At 43.7% G+C, this 13491-nt stretch overlaps 1 protein-coding gene across 2 annotated transcripts in view; it reads left to right on the top strand.

Moving 5' to 3' along the window:
* Positions 1–10700, top strand: part of HDHD2 (haloacid dehalogenase like hydrolase domain containing 2) — a 31267-nt gene extending 20567 nt beyond the window's left edge. The window contains exons 5-7 of one of the 2 annotated variants that reach the window (XM_019652745.1): positions 2332–2548; positions 5072–5135; positions 9327–10700. In XM_019652745.1, coding sequence (XP_019508290.1) covers positions 2332–2548; positions 5072–5135; positions 9327–9430 — 385 coding nt within the window. In that variant the 3' untranslated portion in view covers positions 9431–10700. The remainder of the gene's footprint in view (positions 1–2331; positions 2549–5071; positions 5136–9326) is intronic. The other variant, XM_019652746.1, reaches the window with a different exon arrangement.
* The last annotated feature ends 2791 nt before the right edge of the window (positions 10701–13491 follow it).

The following is a 13491-nucleotide window of genomic DNA, read 5'->3' as shown; positions in this document are numbered from 1 at the left end:
GGCATGGGGTGGGCAATGCTATCTATACATTGTAGGATGTTTAGCAGCATCCCTGGCTTCCACCCACTAGATGCCAGTACCTCCCCTCTTCCCCACATTGTGACTGCCAAAAAGGTCTTCAGGCATTGCCAAATGCCCCCTGGGGAGCAAAGCTGTCCCCAGCTGAACCAGATGTCTGCCTAAGATGTTTGTAGTGTGGCCCTGCTCCCTCACTAGGCTTTGTCCGTTTTCTCCTTTACCTACGCGGGATTTGCAGCCAGAGAGGGTTGCACTGGGCCTTCTGTGTACCTTTTTTTGCCTTGCTTCTTGCACCTCAGTGGGCTTCTCATTCAGTATAGACGGAAAGTTCTCAGATTGCCTTCTGATGCATTATTTCTGGTAACAGAAACAACTAGCCCTTTTTTGTAAGTGTAAAATCGCTCCCAAGTAATGGGAGTATCTGTTTTTGATATTTTTAAAATGTTTAAATATAAAAGAGCTTTTAACCTGTGCCCTAGAAAACATTTACCTTTCAGTCCATCCTGAATATGCCTTGGCTCTTCAAAGTCTCCATAAAGCTTATGCTGTGCAGAGAAGAATGATAGAAGCAGGCACCACCTCCCTGAGAGATGCCTATCTTTTCCAGCCTCGCGTAGCACTAGTTCCCATTTAGAGAAATGTAGAGGAACCCACAGTTTCAGCCCTTCCAGGGAAGGCACTAAAGTACTGCCTGGGAATTAAGTACACCCATCAATCAAACTGATAAGTCTTATCCCCAGTTAATACATAATAAAATATTAACAAAGCCAAATCAAATGAGTTTTTAGTTTAGCTGTATAAGTGGAAAGCAATTTTGAGGTCTGTTGCATAAAGAATTCCAGTTCCGTGGTAGAGTAGCAAATAAATGGGATTGGGGGCGGGTGACAAGGCGGGGATAGATAAATCACCCATTATTATCTCATTGCTATCAGCTGTGGTTCTTGAAGGCCGGCATAGTGGCTTTATCAGGTTTCCTAACTGTTGGATTTTGAGATCTGCTTTAAGGAATAAATTTGTATTAATATTAGTGAATAAATTTGAAGGATCTGTCCTGTGCTGTGAGCAATTTGGAGTAACTAACAGTAAGGCCCTGTAATAGTCCAGTATTGGTTTTTACTTAATAAAATATTTAATCATAAATGTCTGAATTCTGCATCTCCCTCAGGAAGGCATTTCCATGCCCACCAACAAGAATAATTTAGCAGTTTCATAGTTGAGCGCTTAATTACTCATAATTGTGAAGGGTAAGATGTGATGAATTCTTCCTCAATGGACATACTAAATATTTTAACTAAGTAGATGGCTTGAAGTAAATTAAGCTAGTGAGATCATTTATTACATTGGTTAAAAGCAGTTTAAGAAATATATCATGTCCCACATTCCATTAGATGATAATATGTGTGTGACTATTTCTGCTGTGTGACTATAGGCTGCACTGTGGGGACGGATGGCAGATTTTTTTTGGATGAGGGTTGGGAGGTGAGTATTAAAAAGTTGGTGGAGTTTTTTGGATTTGTTTTGTTAGGTTTCTCCTGAGTCACTAATAAGGATCCTTAGCTATATGTAGAATTTGGTTACCAAATGAATGGGGATACGCTTAGGGCCCTTTTGTTGGGAATGAGAATATTTGTCCTGTATCAGGACAAAGAAAGCAATTTGGCAGTAAAGGCTCTCCCTTAAGCCTTGTTGGTGTGCCGTGATTCAGGGAAGATGGCCTGGCTGGCAAAGTAATGTCAAAAGTAGTCAAAAGGTAGAATGAAGCGGTAAAGATACAAGCAGAAAGTATTTGTAAAATGCTCTATTAAATTTCTGAATCAGAAAGAAACATACCTTTTAGAGTAGAGGAAACAGGAAATCAGGTATTTTAGGAATTAGCTGAATATGTCACTGCAGCAACAGTTGTGTCGGATTGTAAAGGCTCCAGAGCCTCCTGCTTCCATTAGGGGAGGTTGAAACAACTTATCTCATTAAGTTAAGCTCCTTCCCTTGAGTGTCTTATTTAGCTTTACTTCTCTTAATTCTCGTTCCCTAGTGATTTGGGTAAAGTGTCTGAAACCACTAAAGGTAAAAGGTTGAAGCAATCCCAAATTTAATAATCTATCACCTTTCTTTAGTGTATCTGAGTGTAATTCCCAGCAGTTCTTAGTGAATTCATTAGAAGACAGCAAGTCATTAAAAGTTAATAAGAAACTATTTGTTTCTGTGGGTGTGAAGAAAACCACTTTGTAAGTTTGACATTCTTTCCTAGTCATAAAAGCCTTGCATTGAGCCTGTTTCCATTTTCTCCTGTTTCCATTTTCTCCGTCTCCCTAGGTTACTCCTGGATGGGGCGCCTCTGATAGCAATCCACAAAGCCAGGTATTACAAGAGGAAAGATGGCTTAGCCCTGGGGCCTGGACCATTTGTGACTGCTTTGGAGTATGCCACAGACACCAAAGCCACAGTAGTGGGGAAACCAGAGAAAACATTCTTTTTGGAAGCACTGCGGGGCACTGGCTGTGAACCTGAGGAGGCCATCATGATAGGAGATGTGAGTAGAAGAGCCCAGGAAGTGCCCTGAGCTCACCTGTCATGCTTGTAAGATCCAACTTTGAAGCCCTGCTTGGAAACGCAAGCAGACTGTGCTCCTGATATCAGATGATAATAAGTGGCCGCCTATAAAACAGGCTTTCTGGTAGTTTCCGGTAGATGTTTAGTGGTCTTCTAAAGAACTGAAATTTTTATTATTTCTAGCATCCTTCATAGTGTGATGATATATATATATATTTCAAAAGGCCATTAAATGCAAGTCAGTTAAATGCTTTATATGTCTTTTTGAAGAAAACCTCTACACAAATTTAGATTTTTTTTTTAATATTATGCAGGAACAACCTATACCTAAAGAATTCTACCATTATTGATTTTTTTCCTTAGTATATGCTTTATGGAAGAACTTCCCAATCAGTGTGCCACAAATAGCGAAACATATCGATTGCCTCAGCCCTTTGAATGGCAGGGCTGAGCCTGGATGATTGAAGGGCCTGGCTGGTGTCCTCTGGCCGTGAGCACGTTGTCAGCTCACGCTGGTGTACTGGGGAAACATTTTTTATGTGTACTACGAGGGAGAAAGAGCTAGAAAGCTCTGCCTTGTAGGTGGTAAGTAGGTGGCAAGGATTATATTTCAATTTTATATAATAACACGTGAGGCTGGAAGGAACCATAGAGATTGTCTGGTCCAAACCTCCTCATTTTATGACTGAGAAATTGAAGCCCAGAGAGGTAAATCTCCATGTCTGAATTCCCTTAGCTAATTAGTGGTACAGCTGGAAGTAGAACTTGAGGCTCTGGACTCCCTCCAAAACGAACTGTAGATCCCTTGCTTTCTTACATTAACGTGTGATGGTGCAGATATATCACGGTTCTCCTGATCTCCTCTTCCACATCTATATGTGCTCACATAAAACCAAATGGGATAATCATTGAATTTGATACTGTTTTGAGAAACCATCTTTTCAGCCATATCTATTCCTCTTGGAAAGCCTTTAGCTGACTTTCCTAGGCAAATGCGTGTTTGAAGAAGTGGTTATTTGAGCCTGGAGACTTCTGAGTTCTTTAACCTGGAGATACTGCTGTTGGGACAGGGTGGGAGGTGGGAAGGGCATGCCATAGCAGCTTCATGCAGGGCTGTTACCCAAGAGAGTGGCAGTTTTCCTCCCTCCCTTTCCTTGCCCACTTTTCATGCCTCTCTTCTTCCTTCTGTTCCTCTCCCCCATCTCCACTGCTTCAACAGGGCAAATTTAGATGCAACAGAAAAGGATTAGACTTTGAATGAAGATTTTGACATAAAACTCATTTCCAAGGGCTGTTGTTGAATAATATTAAAGATTTTAATGGAAAAAAATATTTTGTTCAGGCATGGTCTGAATGGATCCTGCTTATAGACATGAGATAGCAGGATTGATTTTTTTTTTATGTTTCTTCCAGTCTTTCGATTTGTATTACTTTGCATTTATTATCACAATCAACCAAGCATATGCTTCCCTATCTTGAGTAAGAACTGGAAAGAGGAGCTCCCTTTTCTTTTTCTTTTTTAAAGATTTTTATTGGGGAATCGGGGAAGGGGAACAGACAAGTTGCTGTCCTTTTGTTCTTCAGTCTAGTTGTGGAGGATGTCACTTCACTGGCCCATGTTGGTATTATCATTGTGCACTTCCCGGGTGAGGTAGTCGCTCGCCGCCCATTGGACGGCCACTTACGGCGGCTCATGGAAGCTTCATGGAAGCTCATTCCCGCTGCCAGCCACTTACAGTAGCTCACGGCAGCCCACTGCAGCCCCACAGCAGCCTGCGCCGTCACCGGCTACTCAGGGCACCCCAGCTCCAGGTCGAGCTGTTGTTCAGCATCTTAGCTGTAGAGGGCGCAGCATCACTGGCCCTCATGTGAGATCCGAACCGGGGCCTTGCTGCTCAGAGCTGGCGTCCCAAGCCAACTCCTAACCAACAACGCTACTCGGCCGGTCCAAGGAGCTCCCTTTCCTAACTGATCTATTATTCCCAAGTGTGAAGTGAGTAGCAGACAGTCCCAGTATCTGTGGAAGCCTACTGATTTGACCTGGTTCTACCTGTTAGGGACGATTGGATGGGAAGTAAGGATAATATACTACACGGGCAGCAGGAGAGCTATCTTCTGAATATAGTTCATTCACTGTCTGCCATTGGATCATTCACCTTAACAGCTGCCAAATGAATAGGATGCTTTCCCCCCGTGATGTGTGTGAAGAGGAGATCAGTGTACACATGGCAGAACGTGAAGACTGAGCTCTGTGTTTGGTTGCTAGGTTACTACTCTGTGGTACACCTTCCACCTCTGCGACACCCCCTTTTCAAGTGCTGTGCTTTTCTAGACTGTTACGTGTGGGTTTACCCTTTTTTACACCTTGTTCTCTTTGATTTTAAGAAAAAAACATGGGGTTACTGTTGGCCATCCCTGCCTAATAAGTCAGATCAGTTGGTAAGGTTTTGTTGGCAAGCTAACTGAAGACACTGGACTAAATGCTGTCTTTATGCTTTTCTAGGATTGCAGGGATGACGTTGGTGGGGCTCAGACGGTCGGCATGCTGGGCATATTAGTAAAAACTGGTATGTATCTTCTGTATGAGCCTTCTAAAACAGGGTGGTAGAATACACAATTGCTTAAAGAAAAGTCTTTGCGGAAATGGCAAAGCCCACTGGACACTTTAATTCTCTTTCTGCCACAAAATAAAAATGAAATGGTCTTAGGCTTACAGGGGAAAAAGACGACGTAGGAGGCCACATGCTGTACAATACTAGGAAGATCAGAGTTCAAAGGCATTTTCACACTGACCCAGAGAAAACCATACACAGTTAACAATTAGCATTTGTATGATTTTCTGAATGTACAAATTACCACATTAGAATGGACCAAAGACCATTGATTGTGGTGCCTTATAAGAATGTCTTTTATTTTTGTGCCAGCTAGTAGATGATGAAATTGGTCTCTTTAGGAACTAGCCAGCTAAGTGATCTGATGCTTTGTGTTAATGTTTGCATTTTTTTTAAGAAAAAGCAACGCACACAGAAAACTTTTTTCGTATCTTTTCAATTACTTTTTTAGGAGCTATTTCCTGTACCAAAATTAGGTATACTCTGTGTGGTCCCTCAGGTAAATGTAAGGAAAAGCAAGGAGCTTAATGGGAAGGACTCAGCCAACACAGTACTTGGCTCCTGTGGACTGATTAAGTGTCCTTGTCCCTGGCCTCAGCTCTGCACTGACAAGATGTGCGAGCCTCTGGCCAAGGCCCTTCACCTCGTGGGACCCTTGAAGAGTGTAGGGTTGGACTGGTTCTCTCTAGCTCTCACAGCATATGATTTTGTGCAGTTTTCTTATATGGAGTGTGGTTTACAAAGTCCTTTCAGGATAAAGAAAGAACAGGCATAAGAGCTATGTGTGGGGTTGAATCATTTTGCATTGGGAACTTTATGAGCCTTTTCTGTTTGGATACAATGAAAAGGGCCCCACCATGCCCTGCCCTCAGATGGCACCTGTTGAACTTAGAAGTCTTGTCCAAGGACTGTCATGGGCTCTTATAAATCAAATGACAGATAAATGGTTCCACAGATGTTTCTGTGAGCTCATTTGCCTGGTTTCATATAATGGTAGTAAAACTCATAGGCTGCTCATAAAAGGGAAGATTTAAACATAAAGTCACAGAAAAGCTGCCACTTGGCAATTTTTTAGAAAAAGTACATTTACTCATGACTGTGACATTTGTTCAAGAAAGTGTGGTTGCAGAAAAACTATTGGGAATTTAAAAATAGATACAAGAAAATATGGCTGCAGCTATAATTGAATAAGTATCTGGCAACGCCCTGTGTGAACAAAGAGTGGAAACAGTCTGCTCATGCCCAGGGTTTGGGGGAGACCATTGGAGCCTGGCAGATAGTGACACCAGTCACTCTAGAATTAAAAATGTGATTTTCCAGATTTCTCTGTCAAAAGGATCAGCACCTTCCCAGAAGCATTCCTACCCCTTGACATAAAGAAAAAAGAGCAAGTGTCAGAAAAGAGCTATACTCCTCATCCTTCCTGTATCTTAATTTTCAAATTCCTGCCATCCACCATTTTATTTTCTGGTCACTGAGGAAATAAATCCTCAGATAACTATTTTTCCTCTTGTGTATTATTCCCACGAACATTTTCTTTCTTTAGCTCACATAGTAAGGATTTAAGTTTCCAAACTGGTCCTATGCCAGTGTCTTGTAGGATCAACTCCCCTGACTGGTCTCCATTGGTCTACCTTCTTTTCTGACTGGCACTTGGTTGTGATCAGCCTGTCACAGAGACATCCAGGCAGTCTTAGAGAAGCCAGCGGCATAACACAGCCAGCTCTAAAATGTATAACTTGTAAAGCAGCTAAGTCCAACTCACGAAAACAGGCCCATTGGTACTATTCATCTCTGGTCAGAAAAAATCCCAAGTGAGCCCTGTTCCGAAAGCACACGGAACAGCAGGCTCCACTGATGAATTTGAATTCAGGGAATTTGAACAATTGCTAGGTTTCCCAGTGTTGAAAACTACTGTGACAATTTTAACTTATTCAGTAATAAGTGCTTTTTGTGGATAGTCTTCAGGCCTTTTGTTTCTCAATGTGTAACACATGGTAGATGCTAAGTATACATTTGCTTGACGATTGGTTAATAAAGATTTTTGACTGGTCCTCACCAGAATTTATTTCTGTTCAGCATGTGAAACAGTCATCTAGAGAAGATAGGCTCACTCTTTATCTAATCTCATCACCGTGGGCTCCCTGTATCCCCCCTCCAGTCATCATTAATCCATCCAGGAAAGCGCAGATTGCTACAATGAGTGAGTCCGGCACGAGTAATGGTGGCCTGCTTCATTCACCCAGCCGACATTATTGAGCACCTACTGTACGCCAGACACAATGCGAGGTGCTAGAACGCTCACACTGCCACACATATGGAAAATCACTGTGTTTATTTGTACCTGGTAGGGACCCCACTTGCTGGGCAAGATTAAGCAAAAGCATTCTGCAAGCCGTTATCATCGTGGCTAAGAAACTTGACTTTCACGTACTTGTCCTTAGACGGCTAGATCCAGGGAGTAGGTGGTAGAGCAATAATAGTTAGCCATTAATTTACAGTCTTGCAAAGGAGTTTATACTTAATGGGATTTTTAAGCCTAAGAAAAAACCGCCAGAGTTTACCATGTAGACCAAACTGGGCAGTTGCCTTGAGGACACTGAGGTGAGTGAGGTCTATATTCATTACTTTTGTACATTTGATGCTGGCTCCTTTCCTGTAGGAACTCCTAGTAAGACAAGACAGGAAGCGTCCTTACCACCACAGTGCAACCGTGTGGAACATGGAACGGGGTTGGCGGGCTTGGTGTTTGCTGGGCACAGCCTCTTAAAGCGGTAGTTGCAGCAAACGGAAGGAGTGGTAGAAAATGGTGGGTCTTTTGTTGGGGGAGCTGCATTTAGGCAGGGAATACTGGAAAATGCAGAAGAATAAATAGCAGAGATCACAGAAGAGCGGCTAGAGCAAGGAGTAGAGCGAAGTGCGGAGGCAGCCTGGGTGACGGCAGGGCAGTTGGCCTTGTTCTCCAGGGCCTCAGCTGAAGCCGTGTTCTGCGTTCCTCACTCCCTCTCTTCCCCCCCTACGCCCCTCCCTCCTCTCCCTCCCTCCCTCCCATTCTTAAACTATGCAGTGCTCACCGTGTATGCTGGTCATTATGTTAGGTGCTGGGAGTACAGTGGGGAATATAATAGGCCTAGTCCTTCCTTACAGAGAACTTACAGTCTTAGATGTGAGACAGACATTCAACAAATAAATATATAATTACAAATTGTTATAAATGTTACAGAGGCAGACAGCAGGGTGCCAAGAGAGAGAATAATGGAGGGGGTCCAATTTGGATGGGAGTGTGGAGCCTGAGCTGAAGCATGAGGCAGGTAGTCAGGTGAGAAGAATGTCCAGGCCGAGGGGAGCAGCAGGAGGGAAGGTCCTCAGAAGAGCCACGCCCAGCCTAGCACTGCGGCCTGGCGGAAGTAGCACACGCTAGGATAAGAGCGGTGCTGGGGCCTGATGTCAGAGGGTCTGGTAGGCAACAGTGGGGATTTGGGGTTCTTTCTGAAGGGCACTGGGACCCATTAAGGATGTTTAACTAGGGGCCATGCACCATCTGGTTTCCATTTGCGTAAAAGCACTCTGACCACCGTGTGGAATGGTTCCTCTCTTGGGGTGTTCAGTTGCGTGTCTTGAATTGCAGTCTAGGGAGAGTTAGGTGGTGTCCTGCCCCTTGGAGCCCTGCCGTGCATCCAGCCTGGCCTGCCTGGCCTGGGCCTGTGAGCATCCAGCACTCTCTCCCTCCCCACCCCCAGGCGCTCTGACTTGCCAGGTTTACAGGGTCCTGCTGGGCAGCAGTACTAGGTAGCCGACAAGGCCTCTACGCTGTAGTGTCTGGGCTTCCATTTAAAAGCACTGATTTAATCACCACTCCTATCTTTAGGGCTAGTGGGGAAGAAGACAATTTCATCAGCTGTGGAGATGTGAAGGAAACCTTAGCTGTCAGGTGACCTAGTGCCCCTCATTGTCCATTGCGAAAGGCCAAAGGGCCTGGGAAATGCCCCATGCGCTCTTTCTCTGAATGTCCCCTTGCATCCATGCGGAGCCCCGTATTCTCTAGCAGCTGTAAGGGTGGTTCCACGATGGCCCAAGTGCTCCCGGGTGTGGTGACTGCGGCGTTCCAGCAGCAGCTTGTGTTCACTGGCTTTACTTTCATTTCAGGGAAATACCGAGCAGCCGATGAAGAAAAAATTAATCCACCTCCTTACTTAACTTGCGAGAGTTTCCCTCACGCTGTAGAGCACATTTTACAGCACCTACTGTGAACCATCATGTGAAGCAGGAGCAACTTGAAACGAAGCCGTCCCTCGTTGTCGGGAATGAATCCCTCCCCAGCTCAGTGCCAGCACAGGCAGACACACCCTCCGTCCTGACACCCTCAACCCTCTTTTATTGTGCGTTAATTAGAAAGAAAGGTATTGCATTGCAGCCAGCCCCTAAGCCTGGCTTATCTCTGTTGTTTTATTTTGTAAAAGAAGATGAGACCCAAAGAAAGGGAAAGCTGAGATTTTATGCCATCCCTTTTAAAATATTCATCAGGCTAGACAGGGCCAGGAGGGAGAATGTCCTACCGGGGTCATGTTCTGTGCTGTCTCCTCACTGGTAAAGTGGGGGTGGGGAGAGGTTCAGGTTGGGCATAAAGTTGACTGGTGTTTTTTAAATTATAAAGGAATATGTGGAAAGGTGCATTAGGCTGTAGTGTTAATACGGAGTTCAACTGTGAGACCCATTGGAAGTGCCAAGCGGAGTACATGTCAGAAGCAGCAAAATAAATTGTCCTTCAGTCCAAGTGATGGAGTGAATTTGCTCTAACGGATGTGGAAAACTAGATTATCTGCTGTGTTATTCCCAGCACGGGTGACTTCTTTTTCTCTTCATTAGCCAGAGACGACTAATTTAAATTTAGAACCTGATTTTAATTTAATATTTCCATTAATAACCTATTCATTGCAGATACTTATTATACTGTGTAACAGTTGTTTTGGAAATTTTATGTAAAATTAAAACTATCAGTATTTTACAGATGTTTTAATTAGACATTGTTATTAACAGGAACAGTGCAGAAACTAAAATCAAGCCTTTAATGTCTTATAGACCATGCATTTTTGAAGTTAGTGTCCACCAGGGTCCTATTAACTGTACATTTGCAAGATTTCATTATTTTTGCCTCTGACACTATGGGAGAAATCTTTTAGAAGCTATTGGGACAGATTCAGGCTTTTATGTACTTGGTTACTACAGCTGTAAAATGAAATCTCGTCTGGTAGCATGGATTATTCTTCTCATGTTAAACCCACCAAAATGAAGGGGACTAAGTAGGTAATGATTTTCCTCATGCATTTGCATACTGTGATAATCCTGGGCCTTTGCAATTGTTTTACAGGGCTCTTGGGCATTGAATTATTAGCATGTAATTGTACATCATTGTAGTGTTCACCTTATTGAAGCACACACTGATGTTAATGAGCTTCGGGTTTTGATGCTTGTTTAGAGATCAGCTCGGTCTTGGATGGGAGGGAGCAAAGCTAAATCAATAGTAGCTCCTCTCCTTTCGGTAGTTCGGTGAGCACTCTGTTCTTGTTTTTGTAGGTGCCCCAGCTTAGTACTTCAGCATCCTAGAGTGCAAAAGGTAGATGTTACAGGAACACCACCCCGATGAGAAAATGAGTGGAGTGGCAGAGAGCACAGGCTTGGGAGCCTGGCCGGCACTTAACGAGGCCTGTGACCCTGGGAAAGTCACCTAGCTTTCCGTGCCTCCTTTCCCTTATCTATAAAATGGAGATAACGAGAGAGCCTACCACATAGGCTTGTTGTGAGGGTTAAATGCATGATGCGTATATTGAGTACTTAGCATAGAATCAGCCACATGCTAAGTCCTGTGTGTGTGCAGTGACGATGGTGCAGACGTAGCAGGAGTGTTGGCATTTAACAGTCTGAAAAGGGTTGGTAGAAGTCATCTGTACAGTCAATTTAATGGGGGAAGTCTTCCTGAGGATTCAAAAATAAGGGGGGACATTCTACTACGTTTAAACTTTCTCAGGGCAAGGCCACAGAGAGAGAAGCTCTGCACGCAGGTAGGGAGCCTGCTTGGTACCTGGTGGACAGGCCCCATTCAGCTTCGGCCTGTTACCTGTGTGCCTGGGTCAATGAGTCTCTGTTTGCTGGTTGCTTCGTGCTGAGTGGCAGGTTAAGAAATGATGGAGCATGTAAGAAGAGGATTTTGCCTTGAGGACCCTGACTAGATGAGTTGCTAAGGAGAACACAGAGGACATGAGCACCCTATCCCTCCTCTCTGACATGATCCTGACTGCAGGATGGAGTGAGGTGTTCTCTCCTTCGAGCCCACGTAGCACTGTTAGATTACACTTAGGTCTTCACATGTGTCTTTTTCCCCACCAGACAGGACTGTGTCTCATTTTTAAAAAATATCTGCTACAGAACAGATAGGCACTCAGGTAGCTACTGAAGCAATAAAAACTAGCTGTAAATATTATAGGAATTTAATGCCAGAAGGTATAGCTGTGGGAAGGGAGGAGAAAATAAGATTCATTTTAGACTTGTTGCCATAGGGTGCGCCCCCTTAGACTCTTGGAAATAATGGATCTGATGCTCTGCAGAGAGGTTAGAGCTAAAGCAAAGAGGCAGGCATCAGTGATGGTCAGGAATTAAATAGAATGACAGGAATGGGTGAGATCACTGAGCATAATGGATCCAGCCAAGGAAAACAGCTTCTCTACTCGCCTCCATTCTGGTTTGGCTCTGTGGACCATTAAAGCCTGAGTTTGATATGTTATTGATTTAACAAACATAGGGCTTGCTAACTGGCCTGTCCACATTGCGTTTCATGAGGATAAACAAAAATCTTGGTTTACATCCAGGTTAGTATAAATATTCCCAGCTCAGCTTGTTGGTCTGCTTTGGGCCTCATGGAGATTTAATAACTGAAGTATCTAAAGGACTTCCATTTCCAGCCCTCCCATTTCAAGGGCTATCTTGTGTTACTAACCTCAAGCACAATGTTTGCATCAGGCTTACTGTAATCTTGTCCTGGGCTCAGAAAAGGGACCAAGTGGCATCTTAGGACTAGAAAGGGTATTAGAGAACACCCATTGTCAGGAGATGGTTGTTGAGCATCTTCCGTGAGCCAGGTGCATGCTAGGTGTGGAGGAGGATGGAGCACCAGTCCAGTAGGGGAGACATGATTGTTACTCTCAGTCTACTATCACACCTCAAGAATCAGCTAGTTTGACCGCAGCCTTACCTACCTACCATTCTACACCTGTCAGAACCGATTGTAACACCTAGGAAAGGAAAGTGGGCCCACCCTAAGTGACAGTTCCATCAGACACCTGTAGCTGTGGATGTCAGAAACTCCCTTGTAACCTCACCCTTAATTCCACATTTAAAAGTTACAGTAGCCTGCTGGATTAGTAAGTCGAAAACACACCTGCTTTGGTTGTGTTCAGTTATGTTTTGGATCGGATCAGTGGTTGTGTAATACAATGCACCTATAATGAAAATTGTGTTTAAATTGTGCAAATCTATTTCACTAGAACACTCTGCCTCAAGTAGCAGAATTCCTCTTTCATAATCAGTTGTTTGCATAGAGCCATGTTTGCATTATCAGGTTTCAAGTCACAAAAGTTTTCAGCAGATCTTGTATTAGGTCAGCCATTGAAGCCTACTGCCCACAGCATGCTGCTGTCTTTAAGAGGCAAGCAAAGCAAGGTGCCTGAGCACTAGAAATTATCGTAGTTTAAACTGTGTGTTAAAATCAGACAATTTTTTTCAGGGCTTACCTTCATGTTATACACATCTGTTTCCCTGGCTGATGTGCCTGAAAAGATCAAACTATTAAATGCCCACTGTGGGTAAAGCTCTAAGGAAGACAGAGCAGAATAGAGCTCCCACTCTTTAGATGCTATCTTCTAGTTGGGAAATTGATATGTATAAAAATGTATTTAACAGTCCAAAGGTCCTTGACGCGTTCAAGATAGTTGTCCTCTCAGAGAAGAGGTCGTGTGCAGTAAGCGAAGTGCTTTGGACCCTAATAAGAATATCTGATTCATGGGCTAGTATGTGAAGCAGGTACAGTGCTCAGAGACTCTTTGGCCTGTGCTATTTTAAAGAATGTTTAATTTATACAGTAGCAGTGAAAAAAGGATCACAACCATGGTGTTAACATTTGGGTAGGGTATACAGATGAAACATACACACAACAACTTAATACAACAGATACTGATAAGTGATGAAGATGAATAAAGCCAGCTAAAGTGAGAGAATTTTGGTAAGTATGGTCCGCTCAGGCCAGGAGGGCTTCTGATGG

The sequence above is a fragment of the Hipposideros armiger genome, unplaced genomic scaffold, assembly GCF_001890085.2.
Source record: "Hipposideros armiger isolate ML-2016 unplaced genomic scaffold, ASM189008v1 scaffold_186, whole genome shotgun sequence".
NCBI classification, from domain to species: Eukaryota; Metazoa; Chordata; class Mammalia; order Chiroptera; family Hipposideridae; genus Hipposideros; species Hipposideros armiger.
The sequence above is the reverse complement of the archived record's forward strand: the minus strand, read 5'-3'. Positions and strand labels throughout refer to the sequence as shown.